This window comes from Psittacula echo, assembly GCF_963264785.1.
Source record: "Psittacula echo genome assembly, chromosome: 1".
NCBI classification, from domain to species: domain Eukaryota; kingdom Metazoa; phylum Chordata; class Aves; order Psittaciformes; family Psittacidae; genus Psittacula; species Psittacula echo.
This window is the reverse complement of record NC_137735.1, coordinates 91,212,457-91,225,651: the sequence shown is the minus strand read 5'-3', so window position 1 is coordinate 91,225,651 and position 13,195 is coordinate 91,212,457. Positions and strand designations below refer to the sequence as shown.

The 13,195-nt window shown below is 45.8% G+C and overlaps 1 protein-coding gene across 1 annotated transcript; it reads right to left on the bottom strand.

The window, feature by feature from the left end:
• Positions 1–1,068: 1,068 nt before the first annotated feature.
• CKAP4 (cytoskeleton associated protein 4) lies at positions 1,069–7,548 on the bottom strand. Its single transcript, XM_080613290.1, has 2 exons — positions 7,145–7,548; positions 1,069–2,699 (listed from the first exon to the last, which is right to left on the bottom strand). The coding sequence occupies exons 1-2, from the start codon at positions 7,496–7,498 to the stop codon at positions 1,371–1,373; spliced, it is 1,683 nt and encodes a 560-aa protein (XP_080469416.1). The 5' UTR covers positions 7,499–7,548; the 3' UTR covers positions 1,069–1,370.
• Positions 7,549–13,195: the final 5,647 nt, after the last annotated feature.

The following is a 13,195-nucleotide window of genomic DNA, read 5'->3' as shown; positions in this document are numbered from 1 at the left end:
AAAAAGGAGGGATATTGGAACTCCTTTCCAGAAAGACAGAAACCCAAGAAAGCTCAATGAAAAACTGGGTTTTAAATGAGCACCTAGAGAATTACAACACTTCTTCCTCACTCTCAGCCAGTTCCTAGAAGGATCCTTTGCTACCAGTGCTGCAGGCAGACACCTGGGGACAACGATGGTGACAATCAGGCACCAAGTCCTGAATACATAACAAGAGTTCAGGTTACTGTCAGCTGTGTGAAAACCTGGAAATGTATATGCCTTAGAGCAATTCTGCTGATTTCACAGTGATCTTCCCCCTTGTGTGTTTTGGAGTGTACTGTTATTGTTAGCATGCTCGCTATACATGGAACACAAGGTGCATTTCTGGTCCTTCTCTTTGTTCAAACCTGTGATAGCTTTTACAGAAAACCCTGTATTACCCTGTATTAGGCCTTTCCAGAAGAGACACATCCTCATTATGGAAAGAGTCTAAAAATATGACAAAAATATTACTGTACCCTCTTGAAAGTTACCTCACCCTTCAGATGACCCTTCTAAGCACTGATCTGCACCAGCAGCTGAAGATGCTCCAAAGAAGCCTGTGATCACAGAGAATGAATCTCTCCAGCCATGTGGTGGAACACCTCTCTTAGGTCTTGGTCCCAAGCAATGCCACTTAGCTCAAACCTTCCTTTGAGTCGACGGGGCTCCTTGTTAACTCCTTGGTACAGATTAAGGACTCACAGAAATATACTACAGCTCAGCTAACACCTGGTAAAGTGACCACATGGCTGAATCCCAAACTGTAGAAACAGGTAGGTTGCTTCAAACCTGTTCCACACTTCAAGTTTACTGGACTAAACAGCTTAATATAAGGATGTAGTTTTGTTCATTTGTTTCTTAAACCAAAACATACCAGTAAAATTCCCAGTGCATATAGAAGTATGCTTTTCATACCAAAAGTTGTAGCTTTTCTGTGTGGGGTATCTAGTGTCATAGTGTGAAACACCTTCGTGCCATGAAATATGCCCATGCTGGTGAAACACCTTCGTGCCATTAAATACACTCATGCTAATGAGGTTGTAGTGCCTCAGTTACACCACTACAGTTGCAGCCGTACAGCTTTATAGAGATGAGCCCTTAGAAACTCAACCCCCAACTAAACTCTTGTTTTCCAGAAATTAAAAAAAAAAAAAAAAAAAAACCAACAACAAAACAACCAAAAACACTACACAAGAGAGAAATAAAGGAAATAAGCAGAACCGTCTCTATTATTAAAGTATTCTTATTCTCTTTGGAGGTATCAAATTGCTTTTAAAAAGAGTAAAAAACTGGGCATACAAAAGCTATTCTCCTTAATCCATTATCTGCACAAGGAGCATCTCTGCCTAAACTTTTTCATGGATTTTTTCTACTTTCACAAACAACCTTTCCAGGTCATTCCTCAGGTCATCTATTGAGCTCTTCACAGACTCCAAGTTGTTCTCATTATTTTCAATTTTCACCGAGTAGGAGACTAAGCTATCCACTGCAGTTCTTATCATTTTCAAATCGGAGTCAACCTGGCTGACAGAGGATCTCAGTTCATCTACAGAGCCTTCCACAGAAGAAAACTTTTCAAGATAGCCTTGCGACTGTGCTTCACCCTGGAGATTCCCTTGATCCAACAAAGTATTGATTTGCTTCTGGACATCCTGAAAAGCACCGGAGGATGGCAGTTCACTGATGCTTCTCCTCAAATTCTCCATGTCGTTGTACAGTGAGGTCTGTGATTCACCAAGATTTTTCAGAACATCTGTGACTGAAGTTAAGTCCATGTCTGAGATTCCCTGAAGAGCAGCAATGCTTTGTTCTAGGGTACTGAGCTTATTCTTATACTCTGCCTCCTTAGAAAGAAAGGATCGCAAGTTTTCACTGTTTTGAACAGCAGCAGAAGTTAGAGACTCCAGGCTGTCTTCTATGTGCCTCAATCGAGACTCCAGTCCTTCACTGTTCTTCCCAAAAGTTTCTAATGCTTTTCTGAAGAGCTCATTTTCTTCCCACTTGTTGAGGTCAGCTTTAACTTGCAGCAAATCTTCATCGAGTCTTTTAATGTCACTAGGGAGACGCATAATAGAATCCTCAGCTCTCAGAACTTTCTCCTGTAAAGCTTTTAATGAAAGGTGTTCAGTGTCTGCAGCCTCTTTGAATTTCTCATGTTCTTGTTTGAGGTTGACTAGCTCTTTCACTTCAGTATAGACATCCGACTCCATGGAGTCTATTGTACTCTTCAAGGACTCTATGTCTTTTTCTTTGGTTTTCATGGATGCTTGCATCTCATCAAAAGCATCTTTTAGCACCTTAATTTCATGTTTATACACATCTGCCTCCTCTAGTGAATCAACCTTTGCTTTCATATTGTTGATTTCATCTTGGCTCCTTTGCTGGACTTCGGTGAATACAGCAATGTTATCATTTATAGACTTGGTTAGCTCTGTTAGTCTCTCTTCAACTGTGTTTTCCAGAGATGTGAAGTCTCGTTCCCTTGCATCCTTCACCATGTGGATGCCATCAGACAAGTCTTTCAATATTTCATTTTGCAGCTTCTGCAGCACTTCACTGATGCGGTTTATTTCACTCTCCCCTCTTTTAACAGCCTTCTCAGTCACCTCCTGCTTCTGCTGAGCTATTTTTATCATGGACTCAAATTCTCCAAATGTGGCTTGAAGGGAACGCACCTAAAACAGAAATACACATGGTTAATACTTACAATTTCATCCTCACCCTTTGTGTCCTTATGGCCCTTGTTACTATACGAGATGACCACCTTGCAATCCTTCATGCTCTCTACCCAAGGTGACCCTATGGTGAATGGATACAGCAGGCACAAAAAGCCCATCATCTAGAGCCTTACAGCCATACAGAGAAACCCATCTTCTGCTGAGGATCCTTGGCCTCACTGACCTGCCACCGATGATCCAGGAAATGCATGTGTAAAAATCAAATTCAAGCCTCTTGAGTTTGCATCCACACCCCTGAGCCATCCCTCCCCTATATGATGCCTGGTTCTACAAGCTGCAAGTCCACAAGGGAGAAAACGGAGGGGGGAAAGCAAACAAACAAAAACCATCTGGCATCAGCTTCTGAATACAGAAAAGCTGGCATTAGAAGTTAGCAGGCAGTAATACCCAAGGCCAATTCATGAACATGAAAGAAGTTTCACAGTACACAAGAAAGAATAACAGGAAAAACTAAGGGGAAAGGGGAGGTGGGAATGGCTGGGGAATGGGAGTAGTGACATTTCCTATACACCAATTGAGATACAGATTTTTCTTGTTAGCTATTTTTTAAGATAAAAAACATAGAAAGGCTTTAATGTTCTCAATACTTAGTACCTCATTATTCATACACTCACATGCTCTTAGTGAATGTGCACAGGCAGAGAAAAAAGCCATAGCAGCTGCCAAGGGGACTGACTCGCATCTATCTCAGGTTAATGCAGAGGGCTGTTACCACTGGATCATGGAGGTCCAGTGAAAAAAAACCCCTCTCTTTACAGCTGGTTTTAGTAGCAGCAGGAGGGAAAAAGGCAAGGGGTGAGTGACCTCCACGTTGGTTTACTCTTACAATTAAAGGTAATATCCAGGCCAGGGAAGCACGTATTACTTCACCTGGGGGCCACGCCGAGTATCAGTCTCAGACTGTGGAGAAATCTTTTTGTGTGCGTGTGGGGACTGTACTTTTTAAAACTTTGTAAAGCAATGTAAGAACGCCCACAGGCTGCAACAGGAATCCATCACGTAGAAAACACCTCAAGGCTTTGGCAGGATGGCAAGTGCTGAGTAATGCATGCTGCCTTGCCTCATGCTACTCCCTATGTCTGAGGGGTATATTAATCAGTCGTGCCACACGGGCTGCCATGTTTACTGATTAGATACACAGCTGGAGGGATGGTTTTATTTTATAAATAGAAGGAAGTATATTTTATATGTTCTTAGAAAGAAATACACACAACTCCTTTTTTTCTTCGTAACTGAAGGAGGCTCCATCAGTTCCCAGTCAGACTCTGAACACAGAAATTATTTTCAAAAAATCTAACAGATCTACTATTTAGAAATTAAATTATTTATATGTATTTTCACAAGACTAAATCCCTGGCCAAATCCTCCTTGATTTTCATGGAAGTCTATACTGTGTAAGGATTGTGGGGTTTGGCCATGAGATTTACCCTTACTCCAATAGGTCCCTACAGTTTGAAGCATACCCATATAGATGACTTCTTTTTTTCCCCTTCCCTCTGTAGAAAGGTCTGTAATGTCTTTACATTCCCTATGCTTTTACTCTCTAGTGCTCAAATATGAAACTAGAAGCAAGCTGGGCGGGGCGGGGGAGGGAAACAGATAATACTGCCATATATATTGTAGCAGTGCACCAGCCATTACAGTGACTTACAAACCTTACCTTTCTGTATCACTATGAATAGACTTCAGAAATCTAAAAGAAGAGCACAGCAAAGTTCTCCTCTCCCTCTTATGACAGAATTTTTCTTTGACATATTCAACCAAATCACTGGATTCATATTTGCAATTAACTATCTTCACTTATTAGTCTAAGAAAAAGCATCAGAAATGGCCAGGAGAACTCTCCAAAGGCCAGAAGGTCTCTGCTGCTATATGTTTGACAGAGATGGATCCCACTCCTCCTCAATGGAAGTACTTTATATCGGCTCCTCCACTGCATTTGGACAATGCTCATTGTGGAACTTGAAGCTATTCTCCTATACTTCCCACTGGGTCAGCCACATGAAGGTCAGAGAGCTCTGCCATAATAAAATGGACTGGGGTCTTCAAATTAGACCAGCTTCTAATCTGATCTGTCCTAACCAAGAGCCACCAGGGCACAAAGCAAACCCCTTGAACATGAGGGGTAAAACTGCAACTTCAGAATAGTAGTTTGTGTTCTCTACACAGTTGGTTTGCATGTGCACCGACATGTGAGTTTGTGCGTTTGGTGTCCATGGATGGTAAGGTTTGAGACCATAGCCCTTGAAAGGTTTCACAGCATAAACAGCACATAAAAATGTATCTATAGCTAACGCCTATGACTTCTCTAACTGGTCATACTACCTTCTGTTTTAAACACCAAATGACCTTGGCCTCTCAAGAGAACTGAGCTATATTCAAGACTAAACTTCCACATCATTTCCTTTCTCCTACTGATGTGTAAAGCAGATGAGTTCATATAACACTCCTGACAGGAGCTCTCTGCAATAAAAAGACTGAAGGACAAAGCCAGTTCCAGATGGCAGCCTGCACTGATGGCACACTGCAGGACACTGCACTTTTGGAAAGCAGTGACAACAGCCTGATCTCCTCTGCCTCAAGTCCATTCTTCTGTAAAGACATCAAACCAAAGCAAGCAAAGCTTTCATGAGTTACACTGAAAATCTGTGTAATCTCTTTCCCCTGCCATTTTTGCCTTACTTGTATGTATGTCTTACATCAGCCACCTGCTATACATAGGCAAATAAAGTTTCAGTTCTCTTTGAAACCAACTATTTATAAACATTGGTTACATACCTGTCTCCTAGAGTATGTCAGATATACCTATGATTTTCTGCAATGACATGGAGATGGGAGGAAGCAAAATGTACCCATTCCTATGCTTATATATACGAACGGCTTATATACTGCACATACATCTGCATTCCGTGCTCATGCATTGTACCCTTGTGTCCTGCATTCCTTGACATTGCAATTCCTCCCTTCCTACAAAGAGTCTGTAAAAATGCCTTAAAAAACAGGAAAAAAACAACAGCCCTCACTAGTTCAAATCATGACTTGATCATCAGTGACTAATATCCCCAGGATTTAAAATTAGCTTCAGAAACAACACTACAGCCCTGAATTTTACAACCCTTTTCACCCCTCATGTGAGTTTTCCCTTTCCTCCTTGCAAGGAAGAAGGAACACCAGTGCTGACCCTACAAACTCCACGTGTGCAGGTTGCCTCGCTTCCGGGAACACCACAGACCAGTGAGAGGATCTCTGCTAATGCCTGTCCCAAACGCCCTGTCCCCTCACCACCAGCCCAGAGGGATACACGGAATCCGCACAGCAAGCAGTCAAGCTGAGACAAGAACTTCCTTTTCTTTGATCTGATTCAGTTATAACTTTACATACCGCTTTCCAACCAATTTACCTACTCCCCAGACAGGAGCTTGATTACACGCTGATGATACGCCCTCACAGACGCCATTTCTTAAAGGTTTTAGGCACCCCAAAGCACATCCAGATGGACAGTGCTGTTTGTGAAACTGTAGCTCAGGGGCTAATAAGGCCTGAGACAAAAAGAATTAGGGAAATAACCACTTCTTTCACTACATTTGAGCCACACCCTTTGCCAACAACTTGTCAGCTCTTCCAGGGCCTTGGCCTGTCACAGACGCAGAGAGTGTTGCTCCCTCGGCTGGAGGTAGCAGCAGGAATGTGGAAGGCAGGGTACTGCAGCGTTTCTGGCATGGTCTCTGCTGTCTGGTGAAGTTGGCCCACGTTTTGTTTTATAGAGGCAGGATGGTGCCATCTCCGACCGCGCTGCCACGCCAGTGCACACACCTGCCCGCTCGACGCGGCGACAAAGAACAGCCCATCTGCTACGCTCGGGTTAAACTGATTGGCGAGCGTCGAAGATGCGGAATCACCGCCAGCAGGCTCTCGAACTGCGGCTCCGCCACACTACTGCCAGCGTAAGCATGCTCCCTCCGCTGCGTAAAATGGCTTCGCGCTCAAGCCTTGGAGGAGCGAGCTGGGCAGTGAGCCGCCTCCGGCCGCCACTGCGGGCTGCCCCGGGGGCCGCCCCCAGGTCCCGCCCCGGCCCGGCCCCTCTCTCTGTTGTGCTCTCTGCCAAGGATTCTCTTTTTAGGAGGCCACGTTTGCAAGCGCAGGCCCAGGCTCGATTTGTCCCTCTAATGCCATGAAAGCATCTTTAAGGAGGGGGAGAAGTGGAGGGGGTGGGGTACGGGACACGTCTGCTCTCCCGCAAGCCGGGCTGTCCCGGAGCTGCGTGGCTGCTTTTTTAAGGGGTGAACCCCCCGCCCCGCCAGTCCCGCGGCCCTGCCCGCCCCCGCCGGGCTACTCCGCAGGATATCCCGCCCGCCTCCCACCGATGCCCGGCGCCGCGCTACCTTCTGCACCACGGCGTCCAGGGTGGCGGCCAGTTCCTGCCGCTGCCGGCCGGAGGCCTCCCGCTCCCGGGCGCTCCTCCCGACCTCCTCCCGCAGCTGCCGCACGTACCAGCCGGCGGGCAGCGCGGCGCCCAGCACCACTGCGGCGCCCAGCAGCAGCGCCCAGCCGCGGCGGGAGCCAGCGCCGGAGCGGCTCCCTCCGCCCCCCCCGGCGGCCCTACCGCCCCGGCCGTGCGATGCCGCCGGCGGTTTCTTCGCCGCCGGCTCCTCGGCGCCGCCGGGCTGCGCGCTCTTGTCGTTGGCGGCGGCGGGTGGGCTGCCCCCCTTAGCGCCCCGGTGCTTGGCGGTCGACATGGCGGGACGCCGCCACCGTCGTGCGCGGAGCGGTAGCAGATGGAAAGGGAGGGAGGGATGGAGAGAGGGAAAGAGGGAGGGCGGGGGCGCCGGCCCGGGCAGCGCCGCGCTCCCCGCCCCGCCCCGGCCCCCGCCCCGGGGTGCCGCCACGCACACGGAGACGGCCCCGTACCGAGGGAGGCAGCGGGACGGCGAAGCGGGGGGCACGGCGGAAGGCTCCCCGCCCCGACCGGCGGTGACAGACCCGATCGCGGCCTCTCTGACTGCCGGCGGGACCCAGCCCGGAGGCCTCACAGCGCGCTGCGCCGGGCCCTGCCTTCTCACAGCCCCGGGTGTCCCCAAACCAATCCCGGTTCCGCAGCCGAGTAGTTTCAGTGGCCTCACGCAACTCCTGTTTTGCTTGGTTGTGATTTCGGCTCACAGAGCAAGCTCCAAGAGCAAGGCACGGAGAAAAAGTTGTTTTCTCTATCTGCAGGCTTGTTTCTGTGCCTGCAGAACAGGGACTTGGCATAAGGCTGGTCCCTCGGGCACACAACAGCTGCCTTGACTGGCAGGAGTGCTTCTGGCCTCACAAGCTCCCACCAGTTTCGCAGGGTGCTTTGTGTGAGCACACTCCGTCGAAACTAGGAACTCGGCGCTCAAACTCCCTACGGAGCCTTCACGCTCCGAGCATGCTCTTTTGCCTCACCACATCGACACGAGTCTCCTGCATCCCACATGGCAGGGAAGGATGAGCAGGCTTCCTCCTGCACCATGAGCTCCAGCCGAGGCCTGCCAAGGTGCCAAGCACAGACATCCCATCATCTTTTTCTCTCAGTTTTTATGCTAGCAAGAAGCCAGATTAGAGGGAGGTGGGAGCAGACTGATTTGGATATGTCGCCAAGGAAAGAATTGTGGAGGAAAGAATAAAGCAGAACAAAGAGATGGGATAAGGCACTGGTGGAGGAAACGATCTGCACTGGATTAATTAAGAGGTCCTATGGAAGGGGAGAATTGCATCTGATGCTGTAATACAGGATCCTTATGCAAATTCCACCAAGGAACTGGGTGGACGAGGCTGTGGTTTTAGGGCACTGGTAATAGAGGGCTGGGGGTAGGTACTCTTCATGGAGGAAAGTGGTAGGGAACGTGCTGTACAGCCGTGTTTGGGTGGAAGGGAGATATACAGGAATAACTTGAAAACTTCTGTTGAAGATCCCTGAATTTTTTCAGCATCACAAAGACTTGCTTAAACCCTTTTCAGAAACTGAGTAGTTGTATCTTAAACTGTTATCACGTACTTGCTTGATTGTGGAAACTTGAAAAAAAACACAACCTAAATGCCTTTCTGCTGTCTGCCTACAACTTTGGCCAGACTATAAGACAGGTGACAGCACAGAAAAAGCCTTAAATTTAAAAAAAATTGCCTTGAGTTCAGCAGTATTGTACCCCTTTTTTGTCCTTTAGTCTTAAGTGAAGAGGTTAACATAGTGACTGTTGTCCAGTAAGACATCCAAGTGCTCTGCCAGGTCACTATGTCACTGATGGCTTAGAGAGACGGACTTTTTGTAACGTTTGATGTCAAGTTGTCCACACACGCACAGCACAAGGCCAAAGTGTGTAACTATGTCTGATTTTTCTAACTATAGGTTACAATTCTCAAAGTGAGTCCTAATTTTCACAAGAAAGGACTGGGGCATATTCTTTTTTAATCTCACTGGGTACCTTCCAGGCAACAGCAATACAGACTTTCACATACTAGCTGAGTACAAATACAAGTGCATTGCACTTGTATTTGCTTGGCCTTCTTCAGCTCAAGAGCCCCCCATGCCTTCTTCACTTCTTGAGACCCTTGTGCTGATGTCCTGTTTGCTGCTTCCTTTGAAGTTGGAAGCACCACTTAACTCCCGTTTCATGAGTTGCCTGAAGATTCAGAGTGAGATGGATATTGCAAGTTGCTATTTCAGTGTTACTAGAAGAGAGCTTGCAATCAGGTGGAAACTTGTGTATTGCTGGCAGCTTCCATGAGGTTCTTGGACCCAGGATTCTGGACCTAGGACAGTGTTGTAATGAAGTGTCCAAGTAGCTAGGGTATCAGGATGGACTTGCCAGTATTTTTGAAAACTGCCTTTCATTTCACTACAAGATGATCAATGAACAAAGTAAAGCTGATCCGGTTTTGTTTCTTTCTTTTACAATTATGAAGACCAGAGACTTACACAGTAGACTTCTATTACTGCCTCTGTCTCATGTTTTCAGGGGGTCATGCAGAGCAATAATGGCTCTAGACCTGGGCTAAATGCAAACTGCTAGACAACTAGTAGCAAATGTGGTAGTTTCAAAAGGATTTGGTGTATGTGTTTTTAAGAACAATACAATGAAAAGTTCTTGGCTGTTGGTTTCTCCCTCAGACATGTTACTCTTCTGCTGTATTTTAATTTGTGTCTTTCCAGCTAAAGCTAACTTTTACAACAAAAAGTCTTTACTCATGTTTCTATCTGTTAATATTTGACTGTATTAAATATCTGTGGGGGATAAAAGAAAATTCTGTTCAAGACACAGAGTCAGTGAATGAAAATAATACTTTAAAGCTCTACAGGGGCTTCTGGGCAGAGATCTTACGTGTGTCGCTTCGGTGTCTCTAAGAAATGAAAGAAAATGTTAGTAGCAACAAGCTCGTTCCAGTTCCCTGCCCGGGCTGCTGAACTGCTGATATTAATTTATTTCCTTCTTGTGCCTTTATGTTACATGGAAATGCATTGCTTGCCAAGAGGCGCTGCACAAGTGAAGTTCAGCACATTACTGTGCAAGCCATAACTCCTTGCAAGAGAAAAGCTTGAGGTGCTAATGTATCTGTTTCTCTGTTTGATTACAGCAAGAAATCCAATCAGGTTTTGTCTTGGAAGATATTTTCTTTTCTTGGTCATTCATTTGATTCCCAGTATATATTATAGGCTTTATTTTTAAATAAATTTTAGGTTGAGTATTCTTCAGAGACAACAATCTTTACCTAGGCAGTATGACAGCTCCTGACGTCAGACCAGCAAATCCAGTTCCATTCAATACTTCCGGCAAGGCTTAAGAGGAACTGAACTGTTTAGCCTGTACGTTACTAGGCGGTAACTACTAGCATGGGTAATAGAAGCAGAATTTGTAGTTGAATGTCTCAGGCATTTTGTCAGCACACTTGTGTTTAAACACCAAATGACCTTGGCCTTGACCTTCTACAGATCTGAAGCCAAAAGTTACTATCTGGAGACGATGCTGAAGTGACTGCAAGTTACGGACACAACAGCAAAACTTGCTTAGCTGATTGTACTGACCATGATAGTCCCAAATAGTGGAGAGCTTGCACAGAGTAAAGAGGTTGTCTTGAATACATCCCAGAGGTGGCTGGAGCCAATAGAAGGAGGAGGCTTGCACTGAAACAGTTGAGGAACCTTCAATACTCTGTCCACCTCAATACCATGGGAGTAGAAATCTTCATCAGTAAATGAAGCCCCTGGGAAGGCTAGGACAGCAGTTTCCACAGTGAACATCCAGCCGCAGCCTTAGCTGTCTCAAACTTTGTAAATGTGATAAAGGGGATCTCAGATTTCTCTTAGGAAGGGACTAGAAAGGCCAGGATTTGTAGCAGTACCCTGAGACCCACCTTTGAAGCTGTTTATTTCAGAGAGCTTACAATAAGAACTGAGCCGTATGGATGTTACCAGGGACGATAATCAAGAGGATCATCAGTGTTAAGCATGAAGGGAAGCAAATCATTTTCAGATAGTAAGGCAGTGTAGGCAACTGTTCTACCATTTCTCCTCCAGCTTGGCAGTGACAAGAAAAAGCTTAGCCATGTACTAGCTAGGGCTTGTTCTCACCAAGAAGCCAAAGCAAACTATTCCACACCAAAAGTATTGCTCTACAATTTCTCATTGTACTTGGTGTAGTGTGTCAAACTCTTTCTTTCCTATGTACAGAAAGACAGAGCACTAGTGCGGAGGGGAGTGTGCATTAGGGATTCGCTGAGGCACAGAAGTAGCTAGAGACTGCAGACTGGTGCGGTTGCGGAGTTTACTGATATACCAGTTTCGCTCAGACTTCAGTATTCTGGTTTGCCTCTGTGAATTTGAAGCCAAATGCTTCAGTGTGGAGAAGCAGCAATCCTGTTTGCCTCTCACAAGACTTATTTCTCCGTGGAACACAGGAAACAACAAAAGAGCAAGCTGAGAATGCATCCTTAACACCTGCCTTGTGGACTTTTTGTCTTACCCTTGAGCCTATTATCAAATCTGGGCCTGATGGTCTCAGCCAACTCAGAGTCTTAACATCCATCTGTTAATGCTAAAGCCAGTCTGACTGGCTCAGTTATTAGGATTAGGGTAAAATATCTCGTGACTTCAAGTTAAGTTCCCAACTTAGTTGTCATGAGCCCTGGGGTAAACAATAACATGCCTTGTTCTTTCCCTCTCCTCCCACTTAAACCATCAGTTAGCCGTATACTGGGCCATTTCTGACCTGTGGGGCCAAATGCAGCTGCATGTCTTACCTACTCAGTAGCTGTAGCTATAGCTGTTTGCTGGATAAAGCAGTGCATTAATTGTAGGCTTTATTGGCTTTGCCAGTTTTACTGGTAACAGTAAGAAAATGTTACAAACTAACACCCTGCAAAGGCTGAGCACAACCAGTTCTTCATTTCAATTAACAGTGCTTCTGTAGTGAGAGAGAATTAAGGCCACATTGAGACATTAGTCAAAATTCCAAATTTGTACGTTGTCGTGGTTTAACCCTAGCCGTCAGCAAAGCACCACACAGCTGCTCACTCACTTTCCCCAGTGGGATGAGGGAAAAGAAGCAGCAGGGTAAAAGTGAGAAAACTCATGGATTGAGATAAAAGTAGTTTCATAATTCAAATAAAATAATAAGACATTTTAATGAAAAGGAATATAACAAGGAGAGAGAAATAAACCCCAAAAAGGACGAGTGCTACAAAGGAGAAAACAACTGCTCACCACCAACCCACTTGATGCCAGTCCCCAAGCTGTGATTCCCCAACAACCACCCTCCTAGTTTTTTGCTGAGCATGACTTACTATGGCATGGAATATCTCTTCGGTCAGTTGGAGCCAGCTGTCCCCACTGTGTCACCTCTCAACATCTTGTGCACCCCCAGCCTACTCACTGGTGGGGAGGTGTCAGGAGCAGAAAAGACCTTGATCTTTATAAGCACTGCTCAATAACTAAAATATCGCTGTGTTATCAACACTGTTTCCAGCACAAATCCCAGACATCATCCCATACAAGTTACTATGAAGAAAATTAACTCTATACCAGCCAAAACCAGCACATACCTGCATGTCCTATATAAGACACAAGGAAGTTGATCTTCTTTATGGAGAACACATTTAAAGGTTGTCCTGGCTTACACTGCAGGAGACACAAACATCCACAGTGATATTTCTCCATGGAGAAAATCTCCACAGTAGGTAATCTACTTCAAGATCTAATTAATGGCCTATAGATGCAGTGCCTGTGGATCAGGAAGGAATTGAAACCAAGAAGGAGGTTAAGTGTTGAGTACTCTGGTGTCTAACTTATTCTTGGTCTTTGGACTGGAATCTCGAAGAATGTTTTTGATGTCTCAGCTATGTATACAGATGCACATCTCAGATAGATAGATACATAGATAGGGCCAACTAGGTACTTAATGAGCTCCAAAACAGCTATGTGC

Coding starts and splice junctions, on each gene's coding strand:
- CKAP4 (XM_080613290.1), bottom strand. CDS start 7,498: ATGTCGACCGCCAAGCACCGGGGCGCTAAGGGGGGCAGCCCACCCGCC. Junction 2,700..7,144: donor TGGACGCCGTGGTGCAGAAG/GTAGCGCGGCGC, acceptor TTTCTGTTTTAG/GTGCGTTCCCTTCAAGCCAC.